The 23,997-nt window shown below is 37.1% G+C and overlaps 1 protein-coding gene across 7 annotated transcripts in view; it reads right to left on the bottom strand.

Moving 5' to 3' along the window:
* VPS8 (VPS8 subunit of CORVET complex) overlaps positions 1 to 23,997 on the bottom strand; it is a 253,246-nt gene that overhangs the window by 176,893 nt on the left and 52,356 nt on the right. For all 7 annotated transcript variants that reach the window (XR_015240159.1, XR_015240160.1, XR_015240161.1 and 4 more), the window contains exons 16-20: positions 17,052 to 17,126; positions 16,138 to 16,173; positions 14,911 to 15,001; positions 14,472 to 14,518; positions 12,518 to 12,607 (exon numbers count right to left, since the gene is read on the bottom strand). Coding sequence is in view for 4 of the 7 variants with exons in the window: in XM_086674896.1 (XP_086531022.1) it covers positions 12,518 to 12,607; positions 14,472 to 14,518; positions 14,911 to 15,001; positions 16,138 to 16,173; positions 17,052 to 17,126 (339 nt within the window). In the remaining 3 variants the exon portion in view is untranslated. The remainder of the gene's footprint in view (positions 1 to 12,517; positions 12,608 to 14,471; positions 14,519 to 14,910; positions 15,002 to 16,137; positions 16,174 to 17,051; positions 17,127 to 23,997) is intronic.

The raw sequence follows: 23,997 nt of genomic DNA, 5'->3' as shown, positions 1-23,997 counted from the left end.
CAATTAAAAAAAAAAAATGTAAATGTTTATTTTGAGCCAGAAAAGAAAGAGTGAGTAGGGGAGGGGCAGAGAGAGAGCCCCAAGCAGGCTCCGCACTGTCAGTGCAGAGCCTGATGTGGGGTTCGATCTCATGAACTGTGGGATCATGACCTGAGGTGAGGTCAAGAGTCAGACACTTAACTGACTGAGCCACCCAGGCACCCTATACTTTCTGATTTTTAAATTATACAAATATATAACTAATACAAAAAATTGAATGACACAGGTAATACACCTATGTATAGTCGACCTCAACACTACAGAAATAACTGGCTAGAACATTAAGAGGACACACACAAATATGTGTAAGTCATATTTATGTAAACTGTATTTATATAAAGCATCTACTGTAGACCAGGGCCATTGCTAGGTGTTAATGATACAGATTTAACAAAACAGACATATATTATAGTCTGGTACAAAGATTTTTAAAAAGTAACAATGAGGGATGATGAAAGTTATGAGAAGGGAAATATAAAATGCCAGGGGAATGTTAGTTAGGAAGGAGGCCTAACTAACCTAAGTCTGCCTTCCTTGGAATGGGATGTTTAAGTGAGTACCTGACAGACAGCAGTGACCAAGCCAACTACGGGGATGAATGCGCCATCCAGTGAGAGGGAACAGTAACTTGCAGGAGTCCAGACATAGGAGACAGCAGAGAACCTTGGGGACTGAGAGAGACAGTACGACCAGAGCATGGAAAGAGAAGGCTGGCAGTAGATGCGAAGGGGCATGTGCAAGATCCTGGACTTTATTCTAACATAATGGAAAACCACTGAAGGGGTTTTAAGCAGAGAAGATTAAAAATTTAAGAATTGGGGCAGTTTTACAAGTGGCTTAGAGTCTCAGAATACATGTGTAGACTTTAATTACTTCTTTGCAAGTTCTCTACTATATGCCTCTCGCCAACTTCCATTCCCTGCAGCACTTCTTAGTTCTCTTGGTCTAAACTCTCTCCAATTCCAAATTTCTGTTCACTCCCTTCTCTTTCTTTATCCAACGAGCTTTGCAATGCCTTGAAAAGCGTACACATAGGAGACTCCCACTTCTAGGGAGGTGGACCAGACATATTTTTCCCTATCTCTCCTACTAATATAACTAAAATCCCTGGACAATATATACAACACAAACCTAAGACTCTGAAAGGTGGAAGAAGATGGCGGACCTACCAGGGATCTCAGGACCTGAGGAACAACACAGTGGTGAGCTTTCCGGTTCCCTTTTATCATATATCCCAGACTTGGAAGTGAAGAAGACTGGCAAGGTGGAAATGCCCAGGCACACATATAGAAAAAGGCTCAACGAAAGCTACTCTCTCTAGCCAAAAAACCAGAAAAGAAAGAATCTAGCGGGGGAAAAAAAAAAAACCAACAACCCTTGTAACAGTATCTGCTCTATTCTGGTCAAACACCACAGAAAAAAAACTGTGCCCCCACACCCACTGTGATGCGTAGTTTTATGTATCAAGTTGGCTGGACCACAAGGTGCCTAAATATTTGGTCAAACATTATTCTGCTGTGTCTGATGTGTCATGTTTTTAAATGAGATTAACATATGAGTCAGATTCAGTAAAGCAGATTGCCCTCCCTAATGCAGAAGGAAACATCTGTTCTTCTTGGGTCTCAAGCCTGCCAGCTTTCAAGCTGCAACTACATCACTGGCTCTCCTGGTTCTGAGGCCTTCAGAGTTGGACTGGAACTACACACTAGCTCTCCCAGGGCTCCGACTTGCCAAATAAAGATACTGGGACTTCTCAGCCTCCCAAATCCAGTGAGCTAGCTCCTTATAATCTCTTTATTTATATATTCATAGTTATGTTTTATGGTTGAGGCAAAAATTGTAATACTGTGTGATGTGGTTCTATATACACATAAAGAGAGAAAGAGAGAGGGAGGGGAGACATGTCTATACCCCCTAATGGTTCTGTCTCTCTGGAAAACCTTGACTAATATACTCACCCATGCCAGCCAAAACGGTGCGGAAAACCTAGATTTCTACTCTCCACAGCACATAACAAGGTATCACAGTCCTCCCTCTGCTGAGCAGGGTGTTATCAGAGAAGTCTATGCAAGTCGGGACTTTCAGTTCTAAGAGTGCAGTAACAAACCCCTACTCCTCCCACATGGAGAGTGCTAGTGGAATTCATGTAATGAGGCCCAATGGAGTGGTGTCAGAGGAGACTTACAAAATAATCAGAATTTTCAGCAATGCCCAATCCAGCAGTAGTGAAGCTACTCTCACCATGTGTCAATGGAGGCCACATGGGGAGCAGTACTGAGACATTCCTATCCCTAACTAGTCAGTGAAGTACCAGAGAAGGCCTAGTAAGGGGCAGGAACCCCCATCTCTGTCCAGCAGTGAGGACATTAATACTCTATCAGGTATTAATGGAGGTTGAGTGGGGAACCTATACTTCTGCCCCCACCTAACAGTAAGAAGGTAGGACCCCTTCCCTTACCAGAGCAGTACCAGAAGAAAGCAGCTAAAACAGAAAGTTTAAATAAGATTTGGAGTCTCACAGTAAGATCTGGACATCCACAATGTCTAGATTTCAAAAGGAAATCATAAATCATACCAAGAACCAAAAAAAAGCAGTAATCAATAGATGCCAACACTAAAATGACAGAGATGTCAGAATGATCTAACAATGATTTTTAAAACAGCCATGATAAAGTTGTCTCAATAAGTAATTGAAATCTTGAAACAAATGAAAATATACAAAGTTTCATCACAGAAATAGAAAAAGATATAAAGAATAACCAAATGAAAATTTTAGAACTGAAAAATACAGTAACTGAATGTTTGAAAAACTCTAAGGACTCAACAACAGAATAGATGGTTCAGAGGGAAAAAAAAATGAATGAACAGGAAGAAAGGAACAAACAACAGAAATTTCCAATCTGAAGGAGAAAACAGGCTGAAAAAAAAAAATGGGACACTCAGGGACTTGTGGGGCTAGAACAAAAGACCTAATGTATCATAAGAGTCTCAGGAGAAAAGATAGAAGGTAGAACTCAAAAAGTCCTCAAAGACATAATGGCCAAAAATATCCCAAATTTGGCAGAAGACATAAACACACAGATTTATGCAAATATTACAAATGTAAAGGAATCCACACCAAATACATTTTCAAACTTCTGAAAACTAAAGACCAAAAAAACCCCAGAAATCTTCAAAGTGGCAAGAAAGAAATGACACCTTAGCTATAGGGAAAAACAATTTGAATGACTGGGTTTCTCATCAGAAACCATGGAGGCCAAGGCAAGTGGCAGAGCCGTATTTTTCAAGTGCTGAAAGTAAGTTACTGTCAACCTGGAATACCAAATTCATTGGAATATCCTTGAAGAATGAAGGGGCAATCAAGACATTCTATGATGAAAAGACTCTACTGCCAGCAAAACTACCCCCAAAGAATGGATAATGAAGGTTTTCTAATCAGAAAGGAAACAAAAGAATAGACACCCTGGAACACTGAAAGAAGATGATAAGCAAAAATAAAGGGTAAAAGTTAATAGGCTTTCCTTGTCTTAAGTTTTCTTAGGTTTTATGGTTGAAGTAAAATTACAGTACTGTGTGATGTGGTTCTAAATGAAGATTAGGAAGGGAATACAACTCAGAAATAAAAAGCAGCAAACTACTGACAAATGCAACAACCTAGATGAATCATCAGGGAATTATGCTGAGTTAAAAAAAAAAAAAAAAAAAAGCCGATCCCAAAAGCCTACATACTATATAACTCCATTTACATGACATTCCTGAAATGACAAAATCATAGAAATGGGAATAATTAATGGTTGGCAGGGCCTAAAGAGGGGATAGGGATGGGAGGAAAGAAGGTGTGGCTATAAAAGGGCAAAATGAGGGATCCTTGTGGTGATGGAAATGTTCTGTATCTTCACTGTATTGGTCAAAATCCTGGTTATACAGTTGTAATACAGTTTTACAAGATGTTCCCGCTGGAGAAAACGGAGTTGAAGGTACTTGGGATCTCTTTGTATTTCTTACAATTGAATGTAAATCTACAATTATCCCAAAATAAACAAAACTAATTAAAAGAAAAAAGAAAGAGGATACACATAGTTCTCATGCCTGCCCCTAGCTGTTCTCAACTCACTTAAATAGAGCTAAATCACTCAAGGTAATGCTTTCAATCTAGCTTCCTAAAGAAACCAGGTCCTTATCAATTTTGAACATTTGTAACTATAAACAAGATAAAATACTACTTAAAGCCAAATCTATTTCCATATATTAAACCTTCCTTTCCAGAATCTAATTATGGAGAGACAAGGCAGGTTGTCCAGTGTATTATCCCTGGTGGCAATCTCCTAGACACCTGAAAATAAGTTAGGTGGGACCAGTTAGATCTCTACCTCCCAACTGCAAGGACTAAGCGCAGACTCAACTTTGCACAGGATCTGTAGGCAAAACTGGGCAGAGGACATTCCAGGACTAGTCTACAATCACCTTAAGCAGTTGCTGCCCAAGATGATCACCCCACTTAACCCATTTAGAAGGCTGCTCTCACAAGAGCCCTAAAAGAAAGGAGAGCGGAAAAGGACAGGTCCCTCTCTTGAAGCAAAACCTTCAGACCATCCAGCCAGACCTGGTCTGGAGAGACACATGCCTCTCCACAGGATATTGAGAGATCAAGGGCCTACATGCAAACTTCTGATCCTTCTGCCTTTAAGTACAGCCTGTGCTATGCGCTGCTTATGGCTATGTGCCTGAAGTCTTTCAGTGCAAACACAGTGAGCCAATACCTGCTTTAAGAATATTCCTCTTAGTCTCAAAAACTTGCAGAATGCCTCTAAAAAAAATGTCTGAATTTTTGGTCTCCAAAATTAAAATCAAAAAAAGAAAAAGCAATTATTTCTCTAATCTCTTCTTCAATGCACAGTCCTATCAACTGGCCTAGGTGAACTGCTTCTCTTGTTCGATATTTGTATATATTTAAAAATTAAAGAAGCAATATAGATATGTGAATAAAACACTGAACTGACAGAAAATCTATATTTAAGCCTGTCAATTGTTTGAATGAGTGAACAGATCATTTTATTGCACTGTGACTATCTTACCATCTGCCAACTGAAGATATAATCTCTGGCTTTCCCTCTTTCATAAGGATGATGTGAGAAGAAATGAGCAGACACATTCCTTTGCTTTTTGGAACAACAGCATTAATTCTCATAATTTATATTCTAGAAGTCAATCAGGCAATGAAAACTGCATTATTTGAAAATGATTCAAAATTTTAACAAACCCTACAATGAATACATACATATTCATATATATGTATATGTGTATGTATATGTATATGTATGCACACACATACACACACACACACCAAAGTACATAAACATTCCTATACACAGATCAATAGATCTTTCTCTGTGGGCTATCAAAACTAGGCAGCTCAGGGGCGCCTGGGTGGCGCAGTCGGTTGAGCGTCCGACTTCAGCCAGGTCACGATCTCGCGGTCCGTGAGTTCGAGCCCCGCGTCAGGCTCTGGGCTGATGGCTCGGAGCCTAGAGCCTGTTTCCGATTCTGTGTCTCCCTCTCTCTCTGCCCCTCCCCCGTTCATGCTCTGTCTCTCTCTGTCCCAAAAATAAATAAATGTTGAAAAAAAAAAATTTTCAAAACTAGGCAGCTGTATTCCTGTATTAGTACACAGACACCACGAGTAGCTATGTAGATATAGGTATTTCTCTGTATGTGTATATTTGTACTTTTCCTGGTTTTTTCCTCACAGGTATGACAAAAAAATAATCTTCTAGGAAAGACTTGACTCCCAGAACCAACATTCTAATCAAGCCTCAGGAATAAGGTGATGTACTAGACACCAATACTTATTATTCACATCATCTCAGGGAAACATGAATTAGACAAAGAAGGCTCCTATTGCTTCACTCTGTGTTTAGCTTTTAGAGTCTGTCCACTATTTGGCATGAACTCCTAATACAAAAACATATGGCAACAGCTGCTATAACAATGGCCTTGAATGATCTGCAGCTCATGGAGGTGGAAATGAAGCAGAAAGGAGAGTGTGAGAACAATTAATGTAAGGCTTTACTTTTAAGAGCTTTTAAAATTATATTATTTTTCAAATTATTTTAGCTTGATTTATATTATTAAAATTCCCCATGTTTATTTATACCTCTACCTATTACATAAACAAACATGACTATAATAAGATAAAATATTCCAAAATACATGAAACTGCTTCCATAGTTAACTGACCAGCTTCTGAGTTTGGAACAGTTAGTAGAGAATTCTGATAGGAGAAAAGACATCAGGACAGTTTCAAGAAGTCGTTAACTGTTGAATGCTATGGAGGACCAATAAGATGAAGAATAAAATGGTCCACAATCATTCAAATACGATTACCGTGATCATACTAAAATGTATTTTTTATACATTTCAATATCTTCCTAAAATTTATATATTACTTAGTCCTCTCTGTTTCAAAGTGAGCCAGTTAACAACATATTGGTCTGAGATTATCAAAGAATGAAGTGTGCATGAAATCTAAGCAGACTGTAGGCTCAAAGCTCCTTGTGCCAGACAGCCTGGGTGCCTACTGTGATTCTGTTTATTGGTTGTATGACATAAGGCAAGTTTTTCAACCCTCTGTGTGTCTGTGTACACATGCAAACATTTGTAAAATGGAGATAAATAATAACTACTCCTCAAGTATATTATGAAGATTAAATAAGATACTTGCCAGGCACACAGCACATAATAATATTTGTCATGATTATGAACATCTGTGTGATTGTACTAAGTTCTATTCTCAGTTCAAACCTTCCAGAGTTAGATTTAAACATATGCCCAAGGGGCACCTGGCTGGCTCAGTTGGTAGAGTATGGGACACTTGACCTCAGGGTCATGAGTTCAAGCCCCATGATGGGCATGGAGACTACTTAAAAACAAACCAAAAAAACTACATATGCCCAAGACAAGCACTATATACAATACAAACACATATTTAAAAAAAAAAAAATCCATCAAGAAATATTTCTCAAATTGAAGGGCACTAAACCAGATGCTGGGAAAACAGTGGTGGCTCCAATTCATTTTAATCCAACTAGTTACTATACAAATATAGTTAAAGGTTCAAATATTTTCCCAGATAAATAAAAGCCACAGCCTATCAAAAAGTTACTATGAGATCCAAAAGTTACTTTCTATAGTTAAGAAAGGATAAAATATTGATTGATCTTTGGAGAAAAGCAAAAATATTGAATGGTATTATATATCCTGACTCTAAGGAAAAGGTGAGGCTCTTCATCAAAGGTAAAAATTAAAACTGAGGCAGCAAGCATGAGTGCCACCTGCTGGTAAAATAGAAATTCTCAGTATTTTGACTGAAATAGAAACCAGTTGTACTAGAAATTTCAATTCACTAGATTAGAGGTCATCTGTTTCCAACAATCATTTCTTCACACTGATACAGAATATCAGCTCTTCCTGCCTGACAAAGAAAGTCTTTAGTCAGCTGGTCTTCCTCCATTTCAATAAATTCAACAGTAGGAGGCACATAAATCCAAGAGCATTTTTACATTACCCCTGGGTAATTTTAGACTGAAATACACATCCTAATTTCCACCCACTTATACTAGCTCTCCTTTTGCTGCAATACAGTAAACCCCTATTTCACAGCCCGTCATCAACTGAAGGCAGACATGTTTCCACTTACTCCTCAGATTAAACAACCCCACTATATTTTTTTCCAGTCATTTTTTAAATCTCCCACCATCCTGGTTGTGGATGTAGCTTAATCTGTCAGTAGTCCATAAATACCTCAGAGCTTTTATTTCCAACCAATAGCCCAATGGAACTATTCCTTACCTTTATCTTGGGCCTTAACACACTATTAACTCATGCTAAGTTTGTGGTCAACTGAAATCTTATCCAGCTAGATCTTCCCAAACCAGTATTCATGTACTTAAATTATTTGGATCTAATGCAGTCTTGATGTTCATCCTTGTTGAATTTTATCTCATGACAATTTGGTTCCATTTTGTCAAGATCATTTTGAACTCAGACTCCTGGTGCCACCCACCTATATTTGACAAGTCACTCACTAAATCGTCACCCCAAATCAATTATAAAAAATTGCACAAGGGGGCGCCTGGGTGGCTCGGTCGGTTAAGCGTCCGACTTCGGCTCAGGTCATGATCTCACGGTCTGTGAGTTCGAGCCCCGCGTCGGGCTCTGTGCTGCCAGCTCAGAGCCTGGAGCCTGTTTCAGATTCTGTGTCTCCCTCTCTCTCTGCCCCTCCCTTGTTCATGCTCTGTCTCTCTCTGTCTCAAAAATAAATAAATGTTAAAAAAAAAAAAACAACTAAAAAAAAAATTGCACAGGAAAGAGCCCTAACGTAATTAATACCAAGCCACCAAAGAATACTCTTTGGGTAGGGATGTTTATCTAGCTACAAATCTACTTACTATTTACTTACCTATTTACTACTCATGAATCTATTTCTGCCATTAGGATAATGGAAAATTTACACAAACGCTTTAATGAAATCAAGACATTATGTAATAGGCATTCCATGGATATGCTGTCCTCAAATACCTTTCAAAACGGCAATTTATGAGTTTAACGTGGTCAATTTCAAGCAAGCTCACAGAAAACATTCATACACCACACTGGAACTATCAGTGGATAATTTCTTAAGTCCACTCTTCCTTTAAAAAAAACTCTAAGAGCCAACTTATTTAATTATTTCATGACTAACTAATTAAGATCAAACACTTAAAATGGCAGATTCATAGCCAACCATACATGGATTTCACTCATCCTAATGGGCTGAAGATCATCTTTTTCAGAAGAAAATTGTCCTCCTGAGTGAAATAAATTGTGTCTCCTCTGCTGAGGCATCCATGCTTAATTGAATATGCTTTATTTAAAAAAAAAAAAAAACCGATCCAAGGTTACTTAAAAATTATGAACAGTGACACAAACTGTTCAAGCAGTATCCTGGGTTATAATTCTACTGAGTTTTGAGTTTTAAACAATCATTATGCAACTAACTATATATCACATATGCTGGGCTTCAGTTTTTTAATATATTTTTAACTAGATTTTTCCACTTTAAAGACCATTCTCTTTGCTCATGAAAATGGGAGCAAAATAAGAAGTGTTCTTCTTCAGTACAGTATAGCAATCCAGATGTGGACCCTGAAGCCCAACTTCCTGAATTCTAATCCCAGTTCTATCATTTATGAACTGTGTAACCTGGAACAGGTTACTTAACCTCTCTGTGCCTCAGTCTCATCTATACGTATGAATAATAACAGGACTCATCTTACACAGTTATGAAAGAATTAAATGGGTTAATATATGTAAAGCATTATTAACAGTGCCTGCCACACAGTAAGCATTAAATGGCTTAGATGTCTGCTGTCATTCTCATCCTTGATCATCTGTTAACATCACCCCTTTCTCACCGATCTTTTCCTTGCACTTGTTCTGAAAATAACCATACAGAACACTAGTTAAGTAAGAGCTGGGCTTTGAAGTCACAAAGGCCTGGATTGGAGTACAGACCCCAACACTTACCAGCAATGTTACCTTGGAACATCACCTAATTTCTCCCAACCTAACTTTCCTCATCTATGCATTGGGATTAAAAACAGTATCTATCCCCATGGGGTTGTTGTGAGAATTAATTAAATACAAAAAACTTCACACAGTGCTTGGCATGTAGAATATACTCAGTGAATCTTGGTCACAATCCCTTATTTTGTAACCCTTAGCATGTTAGTAGGCACAATCCAGGTACTATTTTCCTTTCTGACAGTCTTACAGGTTCATGCTGCTTTTTATATAGATCTTTGATTATCTGCCTCTCTCCATCTTTTGTAGCTGTTCTGTGCTTTGTAGACAGATACTTCTCTCAACATTCGTCCCCATTTCAATTCTCTTTGAATTTTTGTGGTTATTATGTCAAAATTTAAGAATTTCCTGTTCTTTGTGAATCCATTTGTATTTTGAGGCCATAACCATGAGACAGTGCCCATAGTTTTCTTCTGAAACATGTACTTTCTCACAGGATTCAAGCTGAGCTTATTTTGCAACATTATTACAATCTTTAAAATAAAGTGGTATTTTTTTCCCTTGGAAGTCTATCTACTCTATTCCCCCAATTACTGGTAAAAAGTAAATCCAGAGGGGCGCCTGGGTGGCGCAGTCGGTTAAGCGTCCGACTTCAGCCAGGTCACGATCTCGTGGTCCGTGAGTTCGAGCCCCGCGTCAGGCCCTGGGCTGATGGCTCGGAGCCTGGAGCTTGTTTCCGATTCTGTGTCTCCCTCTCTCTCTGCCCCTCCCCCGTTCATGCTCTGTCTCCCTCTGTCCCAAAAATAAATAAAAAACGTTGAAAAAAAAAATTAAAAAAAAAAAAAAAAAGTAAATCAAGTAAATCCAGAATAATGGTTCACCATTGTTTCCTTCAGCTTCTATGAGACTAAATAATTAATAAATCAAAAAATTTTAGGAGATATTCTTTTAGCAGAATGAAACTTCCAACATATATCTAGAAGTTGAACAACACATTACTACTACAGTTTGTTTCTCTGTAAATTTTATAAACTGCATTAGAAGCAATCATCTATAGGGGCGCCTGGGTGGCTAAGTGGTTTCAGCATCCGCCTCTTGATTTCAGCTCAGGTCATGATCTCATGGTTTGTGAGATCAACCCCCCTGTTGGGCTCTGTGCGGAAAGCACAGAGCCTGCTTGGGATTCTCTCTCTCTGCCCCTCCCTCACTCAGGCTCTTGAAATTTAAAAAAAAAAAAAAAAAAGAAAGAAAAAGAAAAGAAACAATCATCTATAGTCCCTGTCATGCCAAGATTCTTTCATATTTCTCCACCAGAACATCACTTTTTTTCCTTTCTTTTATAGCTCTCTGCCATATCCTTCCCCAGCACTGTGGTTTCTGTATCACACATACACACACCCCTCATTAGCCCCTCCCAGTGTTCCCTATGGTTTTTTCTTTTTTTTTCAACAAAGTGTACCTTTCAATAGCCAGAGTTCTTTCATAAGTACCATCTCATCACTTCAAGGTAATAGACATCCCCTCATTAAAATACTGTATTCTATTTACACTGCAATGGTATACAAAATTTATATACAAGATATTGCTGCCAAACAGTATTGTCCCCATGTGCTTTCTTTCTGCCGTATGCCTTCCTCTTATCTTTTTCCGTAATTTTATAGGGGCTCATTTCTCTATTTTATTGATAAATGTAACGAGCTTGCAGTCAAATAGTAATAAAAGTTACCCTGCCAGGAGCCCACTACTATGACATTAAAGAGTACAGCTCAGGAAACCAAATCCTTCTCTCATACCTTCCATCTCTAGCCTTGTCTTCCAAAGTTACTAGCATCAAATGGAGACATGGAAATAGAAAAGCTGTGCCTGCTCTTTAGAACTTCAAAACCCTTAGATGTCTTTTAAATGTTTCCATTCATGTAAACAAGAAAAATAACCTTGACTGGAGTGCAAACTTTAAGACAGCGAGGACCATGTCTATTTTACAAACTGTATGTCCAGTGCCTAGTACATGTAAGACCAGGAGGTGCACACTTTGGCCCATGGACCAAGTCCTGCCCACAGCCTGTTTCTGAATGGCTCATAGCTAAGAATGGTTTTTACATTTTTTAAGCGTTGTTTAAAAGAAAGAAGAAAGAAAGAAAACAAAGAGGAACATATGACACAGACCATATGCTCCCCACAAAGCCTAAATTTGCCCACCATGACCCTTCTTAGAAAATGTTCGCTGACTCCTGTATTAGACCCTCCAATATTTGTTACAAGTGAAGGCAGGGAAGGGAGAGGTGAGGGAGCTCTAAAAAATGGAGAAGGACAAACAGAAATTTGCAATAAATATAACTGGTGATCACTACAAACAGTAAAACTCGCATAACAAAAATTGTACATGTCTTTAAACTGTTCCTTGACTTCCATTTTCAATGAGTTCCAGAAGAAACTAAAGATCTTTCACCTGCATGTTTTAGAGATCTTTTTGTTTTGTTTTTTTAGGTAACCAAGCTGTTGTTGAATCACAGGTGCTCCTAGGAGAACTAAATTTAAACCTTGGTGGTACACCTCTTCTCCAACTAGCCTAGTTAACATAAATGTTAGTCATCAGCCAGGTGTCAGCCACTGGGAGGTGTCAGTTCATAGGTATATACCTATAGGTATATATGAGGTATATACCCTCATGTACACATCCTTGCCCTCCACACAGCACTAGAGCTAAGCATCAACACTCCACATTTTACCATCTATCCCCATGTTACCTATTACTTCAAAATTTCATTATTTAGAATGCTCCAAAAGTCCTGCAATAAAGTTTTGAATGCTGAAAATGTTTAACCAAAACATGAAAGCCCTATTCTCAAGTAATATAAAAGAGCAGTATTAGACCTATTCATAGCAATGTCTATTAGAAGCACATGCAAAGGTGTACCTGAAAATGCTGCTCCATCACTTGGATTTTTCCCTGGTCTGGACACTTTTTCAGAGCTCGATCTGCATAGTGGAATAGGATTTCTACCATCTGTAAGGAAAACAGCCTTGTATAGAAAATCAAAATATCTCTCTAAAATTTTTCAATACTTAATATATGTAGGTCCTCCTAAATAATACAGAATTGAGTTTTATTAAAGATATAACTTTTTAAAAAATTTTTTTAATGTTTTTATTTATTTTTGAGATAGAGATAAAGCACGAGTAGGGGAGGGGCAGAGAGAGAGGGAGACGCAGAATCTGAAGCAGGCTCCAGGCTCTGAGCTGTTAGCACAGAGCCCGACGCAGGGCTCGAACTCACGGACTGTGAGATCATGACCTGAGCTGAAGTCGGACACCCAACCGACTGAACCACCCAGGCACCCCAAAGATATAACAAAATTAAAAATATATATATAATATATATACATTTATATATATATATATATATATAACATATATGTATAAACATATAATTACATGTCATATATATATATATAATTTTAAAAATTCAGTGGCAGTTTTTAAGAGTCTCTTAGGCTTTGGCTCTCTCCCACTCTAAACTCTTTTTTTTTTTTTCCTTCTCCTCCCCCATGGGTTTCTGTTAAGTTTCTCAGGATCCACATAAGAGTGAACACATATGGTATCTGTCTTTCTCTGTATGGCTTATTTCACTTAGCATCACACTCTCCAGTTCCATCCACGTTGCTACAAAGGGCCATATTTCATTCTTTCTCATTGCCATGTAGTACTCCATTGTGTATATAAACCACAATTTCTTTATCCATTCATCAGTTGATGGACATTTAGGCTCTTTCCATAATTTGGCTATTGTTGAGAGTGCTGCTATAAACATTGGGGTACAAGTGCCCCTATGCATCAGTACTCCTGTATCCCTTGGGTAAATTCCTAGCAGTGTTATTGCTGGGTCATAGGATAGGTCTATTTTTAATTTTCTGAAGAACCTCCACACTGTTTTCCAGAGTGGCTGCACCAATTTGCATTCATCTGACAATAAACTTCATATATTGAAAAAAAAAATTCACTGGCTTTATTTCCCAATATTTTTAACCTCAGACTAATTTCTTGCAGCCTCAGGGCTAGTACTGATTTGCTAATCTCCAGGTTCTAGACTCAGTAGTACCTCTGTTGCTCAGGAAATGAAAAATCGAAGTTAATGTCTTCAGAAAGCTCTGCTGTAGGTCTTTGCCTCGAGAACACAGACAGAACATAAATTCCTAAAGTATTTTAGCTAATACTGAGACAATTAATCATTCATGAGTCTGAAGAGTGACCAATTTCTATTCATGTTTTCTATATGCTTACACTTATTTTGGAATATAATTTTTACCAATGCACTTGCACAATAAAAACAGAGAAGAATGACTATAATAAATGAATTTAAATTCAACCAGGTCTAGATTAGGAAAACAAAGTCAATATTAAATATTGGCATTAATCATATTAATGCTAATTAATAATAATAAAATCAGCCATCTCTGTTACCTCAGGCAACACAAACACTTGCATGTGTAGTATTTCTCATAATTACTTATCTGTTCATAAAAACTAACAATTGTCAACTTTCTATGGGCTATATATAATCAGACTCATAAATAATCCAGATCCCTGAGTTTTTCCGTCCTCCTTTCTGCTGTCCTTTGGCTTTTTTTTTTTTGTTTTGTTTTGTTTTACAATTTTATCATCATCATAAGGGAGTGAGCAAGGGAAAAAAGAAAGGTGATAAGAAGAAAGTTTAAAAGAATTCAAGATGACACCAGGGAATTATACACTTGTTTTTTTACACACTCTCTCCTTGACTGTAGCCATTTACCTAATCATGTCCCAAAATTATTAGCTGATACCAAAGGCAAATCTGTACTGTACCCTAGTAAAGCCCCTACTAAAATACTCACCCGATCTGCAACAACAGCCTTTCGCTTACTGGCATCCCCTGATAATCCTGCAGAGAAGCAAAATTCAGCATAAAAACAAAATCCATAATGTGCTAACAAAAGACATAATTATAACAATCCTTAGATATCAAAGTATTGGCTAATATGCCATAGTAAGAGCATCTCACATCTATTGGATCAGATGACCTATCAACGTACTTTCTTTTTATTCCAACTATAAATTCTCCTTATGAAATTAAAGAATTTTAAAAGCAATATTTAAAATTCTATGTCCTGTATTTGTCATTAACCTTTTTCACTGGAAGTCTGTAAGGTTTGATGACATCTTGTTTAGAAAATATTTGAACGCTATGCTAAAAAATGTCCTATGAGTGATTAGTATTCATTTTCTCTACTCCAGAAAAACAATGTCTACTACACTGGTATTCTGTCAACTTACCCACTACTGCTTTTGCTTTTCCTTCATGGAAAGACCATGCAAGAGCCAAGGCTTCTGTAAGACAATCTTGTTTCAGAAGATGATCCACTCTCTAAAATGAGTAAATGAGAGAAGCTAAACCCCTTTGTCTGACCAACTACTAGGTAGAATTCCTATTCTACCTAATACCTTTTCAGACGTTATTGCTTAACAGCTAAAATTATTCCAATAATCATGTGACTATCTTTTTTCTATGAAAACAATTTCTTAAAGCACTACATAGTACAGTGATTGTATGGGCTAATACAGGTAGCCACAAGGCCTAAATATGAAAAGAGGAAACAGCTGGAATGTCACTGTAACAGAAAAGGTTAGTTGTTTACCACAACATCCATTCACACCCTCCTCCCTTGTTTTTAAAATTTTTTAAATGTTTTTATTTATTTTGGAAGGAGAAAGAGAGATAGAGCGTGAGTGGGGAGGGGCGGGGGTGGGGGGAGAGACAGAATCAGAAGTGAGCTCCAGGTTCTGAGCTGTCAGCACAGAGCCTGGCGCGGGGCTCAAACTCAGGAGTCGTGAGATCATGACCTGAGCCGAAGTCAGACAGACGCTCAACGGACTGAGTCACCCAGGTGCCTCCATTCCCTCCTCCTTAGTAACAAATCCCAAGTTTACCTGAGACAGCAATATACCAGCAAAAGGACACTTCTAAGACTCCCTGGTAGCCACTTGGGGTCATGTGACTAAGTTCTAGCCAATGATAAATAAATGGAAAAGTTTGGCCTTCCCTGGGGATAACCTTAAAAGGCAGGCGCCAGCCCTTCTCTTCCCCTTCCTCCTTCCTGGAATGTGGACTTAACAGCTGGAGCTCCGTCAGCCACACTGGAACATTAAATGACTTTGAGACTAGAATCCACACACAAGAATGGTGGAATAGGACAGTCTACTAAAGACCACTGAGCTGCTGCACTAGCCACAGACTACCTACCTCCAGATTGTTTTTACATTAGAGAGAAATCTTATTGAAGCCACTGTTATTTTAAATTTCCTGACTTTTGTAGCTAAATCTAATCCTAATTTATAGTCAGTATTAGCAAATCAAGTACCTAATAGTTATAAAGATTCTGATGTATACTTCTGAAATTAAAAAGCACAAATCCAAATAATCTTTTCCTGCAAAGTCAAAACAGAATGTTAAGATGCTAATCAATTCAACAGCTCTAACATATAAAATTACTTTGAACTCACCTCTCTCCAGCTTCTCAGCATCATCACATAAACAGACTAGAAAATAAAGAAACAATAATTAAAATGATCATCTTTAACAGCTTAGTTTGGGAGACACATTTGTCCCAGTCCTGCATCTCATTTTACATCTCTTTAGGTAAAAATATTTCATAGTACAATTAGAAGTATTTACTAAAGGGTTTTCAAGGGCCCACATTAAAGAGTAAATCAAACAAATATTTAAAGTTAAGTCTACAGTCCAAGGAATTAATTCCACAGGCAAGAAACAAAGAATGCCCCAAATCCCTGTAATATTTTGAACTTTAATAATGAATATTTCTCTAAGTTAAAAAAAAAAAAAGCAAGGAACAAATTGATACACAAACAAGTTCCTATTCCGGTGATTCTATTTTAAATCAAATACCTCAATGCATTTTAATATATCCTAAGCTGATCTAAGCTAAAGGACATGACAAATATACATGATAAGCTATCTTCCTCGTCTTGAAAACCATAAATGTAAATATTATGAAAGTATATCCTTGAATCAAGAAAATAAGCATCCTAGAACCTAAATGAAAGTAAAAATGTCTGAAAGGCAAAATAAATTAGCTAAAAATCACAACTATATACCCCTGAAAGGGGCACCTGGCTGGCTCAGTCATTAGAGCATGCAACTGTTGATCTCAGGGTTGTGAGTACAAGCCCCACACTGGGCACAGTGGTTACTTAAAAAATAAATCCCTTAAAAAAAAATAAAATACACACACACACACACACACACACACACACACACACACACACACACCCTAAAAGTGTTAGATTCCTGATGATCAATATGCACTTTGTAACGCACTGCTCTCTGTACCAGCAACCCCCTTCAGCCGCAACTATCCTGGCACAAACAAATGTCAAGTCAGAGTGGAAGAGCTTACTTTTGTCCCCAAGTAAAAGATCTGACCACTGTAACTACTGATGGACTGATAACAAGCCTTCTCTCCAACCAAAGCCTATAAAAAAAAAAAGTAAAAATAACATGTATTAGAGAATTGACATTTTAAAGAATGTCAATTACACAGACATTTTAGATCAACAGTTTTATCCCACAAATTAGTGAGGGAAAAATGTCAGTCAAGCGCCAGTCAGTGAAGTGGCAGAAAAGACAAAGTGCAAAAAGTTAATTCTCTGCCTACCCACGGCCTTTTTATTTTTCAGAATAATACAAAAATGGGAAGAATAAGCCAACTTTCTAAATCTAAAGGGAAAATGCTGCAACCTGCCCATTACTGGAAGACAGGTATTCACTGCTTCTGACAAAGAACAGGGCTGTTTGAAAATGGCACCTCCATGTTCTTTGAAATAAACACCAATATAATACACAAGAAGAAACTGGAAGACAAAGCAGAATAATATATGGAAGTCAGCATAGCCCAGCAAAAGAGAAATGAAACCTACCATGTGATAAATTTGGATTGCCAATTTTGGCTCAGTCACTTAAGGTATGACCCTAAACATGTTTCAAACTTCTGTCATTCATTTTTCATCTTTGAAAAACCATGCAGTTTCTATGAAACTTAAATATATTAACATTTATAAATGTCCCAAAATATGCAAATGGCCAATAACTGATAACTAGGATAACCTTTAAACTTAAGCTATGAAATTTAAAAATATATCCAAAAGTAGAGAGAATACTCTTCATCCATTAATCAGCTTCATTAATTACCAATATCATCACCAATCTTGTCTCACCTATATTCCCACTGACTCCCCTATACATAGTATAATTTTGAAATGAATCTCAGACTTTGAGTATTTCATTTATAAAAATTCAGTATATGCATAAATTAGCCCTTTTTAACATACCCAGAACTTCATTAGCATATTTTAAAAAATTTAACAATCATTCCTTAGTATGAAATATCCAGTGTTTAGATTTCAAATGGTCTCATAAATGTCAAATGTTGTTGAGATTTTTGTTGTTTTGTTTTTGCTTTTTCTACATTTCATTTGACTAAATCTAAGATCCAATGAAAGGCCACATGTTGGAGCTGGCTGATAGGTCCCTTAATTTTCTTTTAATTTATAGGTTTTGACTCCATCTCTCTCAAACCTTTATTTTCCTTGAAGTTAACTGTTGAAGAAACTGGAACACTTAATTCCATAGTTTCCCACTATCTGGATTTTGCTAACTGCATCCACATGGAATCTTTTAACTTGTTCCTCTGTCTTCCATATTTTCTCTAGAAGATGTTTGATCAGAATCAGCATCTTTGATTTTGGGGGGTTTTTTTGGCAATACTACTTTAAGTATGATGTTAGCTTTAAGATTTTGTAGATGCCCTTGATCATCAGGTTGAAAAAGTTCCCTTCTATTCCCAGTTTGCCATGAATTTTCTCAGCAATGGCTATCGAACTTTGTCAAATACTTACTTCTGAAATGATATTATGGTTTTTCTTTTACAATCAACTAGTACGGTAAATTATATTGATTTTGAATGTTAAGCACCCTTGCATGCCTTGGACAAACAGCATTTGCTCATGTTAGTACTCTTATTATACATTGCTTGTTTCTATTTGCTAATATTTTGAGTATTTTTGCTTCTATGCTTATGAGGGTATTAATCTGTAGTGTTCTCTATTGTAGTATCTTTGTCTGATTTTATCATCAGAGTCAATCTAATCTCATAAAAAGAGTTACATGCTCCCTTTTCCTCCATTTTTTAAAGATTTTTGTGTACAGTTTTTTTTTCCTTAAATATGACAGACTTCACCAGTGAAGCTGTCTGGGCCTGGGGCTTCTCTATAGAGAATCAATCATTTCTTTAACTGATGTATAGTGACTTAGACTTTCTATTGCTTTTGAGTCAGCTTTGGTAATCTGTGCATTCCAAAGAATTTTTCCATTTCACCTAAAGTTGAATTCATTGGCATAAAATTATGCACATTATCTTTTTAATATCTATACTCTCTACAGTGATGACACCTCTTCCATTCCTGATACTGGTAACTGTGTCTTCCCTTTTCCTTAATTAGTCTCGCTAGAGGCTTATCAATTTTATTTCTCTTTTAAAGAAACAGCTTTTGATTCCTTTGATTTTCTCTAAGGTCTGTCAATTTTCTATTTAACTGATTTGTGTTCACCTTTTTATTTCTTTCTTCAATCTAAGTTATATTTCTCTATTTCCTTAATTAAGGTAGAAGCTTAGGGCATTAATTTGAGATTTTTCTTCTTTCCTAATACACGTATTTAATGCTGTAAGTTACTCTTAAAAACGGATTTAACTGTAGGCCCCAGATTTTGATATGTTGTAATTTCATTTTCATTCAGTTTAAAATATATTCCAATTTCCTCTGAGATTTCTTCTTTGACTCATGGGTTATTTATAAAAGTGTGGTTTAAATTCCAAATATTTGGGTTCTTCCCAGACTTACTCTGATGATTCCTTCAACAATTTATGAAAGTTTGTTTTATGGCTTATCATATAACCTATATTGGTGCATACTCCACGTGCTCTTGAAAAAAGTTTGTAACTTGCTTTTGTTTGGTGGAATATTCTGTAAATGTCACTTAGGTCAATTGGTCAATCAATAGTGTCTAAGTCTTCCACACCTTTAATGATTTTCTGTCTCCTAATTCTATTAATGACCGAAAGGAGTTTTGTGTAATTGTGGTTTGTCAGTTTCTCCTTTCCATTCTGTCAGTGTTTGCTTCACATGTATTGGAGGTCTGACATTGGGTGCTTAAATCTTTAAGATGGTTTATCTTCTTGTAACCCCTTTTTACCAATTTGAAATTTCTCTTTATCTCAGACAATATTTCCTACTCTGAAATCTAGTGATTATGATTAGAGTTTGCAGGGTATGTCTTTTTCTATCATCTTTTAATTTATCTAGGTCTTCGTACTTCACGCGATTTGTCCACAGCACAGATTTGGTTCTTAAATTTCTTTATCCAGTCTGACAATCTACCTTTTAACTGAAATCTTTAGACTATTTCCACTTGCTGTAATTGATATGGTTGGCTTTAGATTGATGATCATATTAACTGTTTTTTCTACTTGTATTGCCTGTTCCTATTTTTTAGGCTTCACTGAATTTAATATTTTTTAACATTCCATTTTGTCACTACTATTAACTTATTTAGTTACACATCTTTTTTTCAGCGATTCCTCTGGTGTTTACAACATGTAACTTTAACTCATCTCTATCTACATTTAAGTAATATCATACTATTTGATGTATAATGTAAATCCTTATAATGATATACTTCTATGCCCCACTCCCTGCTATGCACTATTTTCATCATACACACTACTTCCACATTATCATAAACATTACATTATTTTTGTTTTAAACAGTCAATAGCTCTTGTTAAATAACAGTGCTGAGGTATAATTTATATACCACATAATTCACTCATTAAATGTAAAATTCAATAATTTTAATACATTTACAGTTGCCCAACCATCACTAAAATCCAGTTTTAGAACATTTCCATCAATCCACAAAGACCCCTTGTATTCATTTCCAGTCAACCCTTATTCCCACTCCCACTCTCAAGTAACCACTACTCTACATCTATCTCCGTAAACTTGGCTTTTCTGGACATCTCACAGAATCAATCTTTCCATATGGCTTCTTTCACTTAACATAGTTTTTTGAAAAGGTTCATCCATCCATGTTGTAGCACGTGTCAGTAGTTCATCCTTGTTATTGTGGGACAGTATTCTATTACGTGGCTATGTCACTTTTTATTCATCCACTTACCAAGTGGTGGACATTGGACTGTTTCCATTTTTTGGCTATTATGAATAATGCTGCCATGAACATTTGCGAACAAGTGTTTGTGTGGACGTATTTTCACTTCTCTTGGGTATATACCTAGGAAAATTGCTCAAATGAATCCTCATGAATATGTTTAACATTTTGAGGAACTGCCACAATGTTTTCCGCAGCAGCTGTACCATTTCCCACCAGCAGCATATAACAGTCCCATTTTTTCCTTATCTTCACCAATATTTATGACTGTCTACGTTTTTAGTTACAGCCGGCCTAGTGGGTATGAAGTGAGTATTTCATTGCGTTTTGATATGCATTTCCTTAATGATTAACAACGCTGAGCATCTTGGCTATGCTTATTGACCATCTATATATCTTTGGAGATTGCTCAAATTGTTTCTGATGAGGAATCTGCTTTCATACTTACTGTTGCTCTTCTGCATTTAATGTGCCTTTCTTCTCTAGCTGCTTTAATATTTTTCTCTTTACTTATTTTGAACAATCTATATACGGTTTTATTTTACTTGTGCTTAGGTTTGCTGAGCTTTTTTTAATTTTATTTTTTTAATTTACATCTAAGTTAGTTAGCATATAGTGCAACAATGATTTCAGGAGTAGATTCCTTAATGCCCCTTACCCATTTAGCCCAACCCCCACTCCCACAACCCCTCCAGCAACCCTCTGTTTGCTCTCCGTATTTGAGAGTCTCTTATGTTTTGGTCCCCCTCCCAGTTTTTATATTTTTGCTTCCCTTCCTTATGTTCATCTGTTTCGTATCTTAAAATCCTCATATGAGTGAAGTCATATATTTGTCTTTCTCTGACTAATTTCGCTTAGCATAATATCCCCCAGTTCCATCCACGTAGTTGCAAATGGCAACATTTCATTCTTTTTGATTGCTGAGTAATACTCCATTGTATATATATACCACATCTTCTTTATCCATTCATCCATCGATGTACATTTGGGCTCTTTCCATACTTTGGCTATTGTTGACAGTGTTGCTATAAACATGGGGGGTGCATGTGTCCCTTCGAAACAGCACACCTGTATCCCATGGATAAATGCCTAGTAGTGCAATTGCTGGGTCGTAGGGTTGTTCTAGTTTCAATTTTTTGAGGAACCTCCACAGTGTTTTCCAGAATGGCTGCACCAGTTTGCATTCCCACCAACAATGCAAAAGAGATCCTCTTTCTCCACATCCTCACCAACATCTGTCATTGCCTGAGTTGTTAATGTTAGCCATTCTGACAAGTGTAAGGTGGTATCTCATTGTGGTTTTGATTTGTATTTCCCTGATGATGAGTGATGTTGAGCATTTTTTCATGTGTCAGTTGGCCATCTGTATGTCTATTGATGTCTTTTGCCCATTTCTTCACTGGATTATTTGTTTTTTGGGTGTTGAGTTTGATAAGTTCTTTATAGATTTTGGATACTAACCCTTTATCTGATATGCTGTTTGCAAATATCTTCTCCCATTCCGTCGGTTGCCTTTTAGTTTTGTTGATTGTTTCCTTCACTGTGCAGAAGCTTTTTATTTTGATGAGGTCCCAATAGTTCATTTTTGCTTTTGTTTCCCTTGCCTCCGGAGAGGTGTTGAGTAAGAAGTTGCTGCAGCCAAGGTCAAAGAGGTTTTTGCCTGCTTTCTCCTCTAGGATTTTGATGGCTTCCTGTCTTACATTGAGGTCTTTCATCCATTTTGAGTTTATTTTTGTATGTGGTGTAAGAAAGTGGCCCAGGTTCATTCTTCTGCATGTCGCTATCCAGTTTTCCCAGCACCACTTGCTGAAGAGACACTGTCTTTATTCTATTGGATATTCTTTCCTGCTTTGTCAAAGATTAGTTGACCATACGTTTGTGGGTCCATTTCTGGGTTCTCTATTCTGTTCCACTGATCTGAGTGTCTGTTCTTGTGCCAGTACCATACTGTCTTGATGATCACAGCTTTGTAATACAGCTTAAAGTCCGGGGTTTGCTGAGCTTCCTGAAAATTTGTGTTTATAGTTTTGGAAAGTTTTTGATCATTCCTTCTTCCATTTTTTTCCTCTTTTTTTTTTTTTTAAACATTTTTATTTATTTTTGAGAGACAGAGAGAGACAGAGTACAAGTGGGGAAAGGAAAGAGACAGAAGGAGACACAGAATCTGAAGCAGGCTCCAGGCTCTGAGCTGTCAGCACAGAGCCCAACATGGGGCTCAAACCCACAAACCACAAGATCATGACCTGAGCTGAAATATGATGCTTAACCGACTGAGCTAATCAGGCGCCCCCCTCTCCTTTTCTTCAGAGATTCCAACTGCTCATATGTTAGCCTACTTAATGTGTCTCACAGGTCACAAATATTTTTTTTAATTATTTTTTCTGTGTTTCATTTTGGATAAATTCTATTGCTCTATCTTCAAGTTCACTAATGTTCCTATAATGTCTACTCTCTAACATTAATCTCATCCAGGGCATTTTTCATTTCAAGCACTGTAATTTTTATCTCTAGAAGTTAGATTTGTACTTTTCTAAATATCCTTCATGTCACTACTTAACTTTTTGGATATATGGACTATAGTTATAATAACTGTTATGTCCTTGTCTGCTAATTCTAACCTCTGTTTCCGGTCTAAGTCAGTTTTGATTGATTTGTCTCCTCACTCTAAATTGTGTTTCTCTTCTTCTTTACATGCCTAGTAATCTCTGACTGAATGGCAGACACTGTGAATTTTATCTTGTTGGGTTCTGGACATTTCTGTTTTCCTATTGATATTCCTGTGCTTTTGGGGGGCACCTGGGTATCTCAGTTGGTTGAGCATCCTACTCTTGATTTTGGCTCAGATCACGATCTTGTGGCTTGTGAGATGGAGCCCAGTGTCAGTCTCTGCGCCAACCGAGCAGAGCCTACTTGGGATTCTCTCTGCCCCCTCCATCTCCCTCTCAAAATAAATAAATAAAACATTACAAACAAAATATTCTTGTGCTTTGTTTTGTGAGGTAGTTAAGTTATGTGGAAACAGTTTGATTCTTTCTGGTCTTGCTTTTAAGATCTGTAGTAGGGACCAGAGCAGTGTTTATTCTGGTCCTAATTATTCCCCACTACCAAACCAAGATATAA

The sequence above is a fragment of the Puma concolor genome, chromosome C2 (genome assembly GCF_028749965.1).
Source record: "Puma concolor isolate L17-30 chromosome C2, mPumCon1.1.hap2, whole genome shotgun sequence".
Classification (NCBI taxonomy): domain Eukaryota; kingdom Metazoa; phylum Chordata; class Mammalia; order Carnivora; family Felidae; genus Puma; species Puma concolor.
This window is presented reverse-complemented; position numbering and strand designations above follow the sequence as displayed.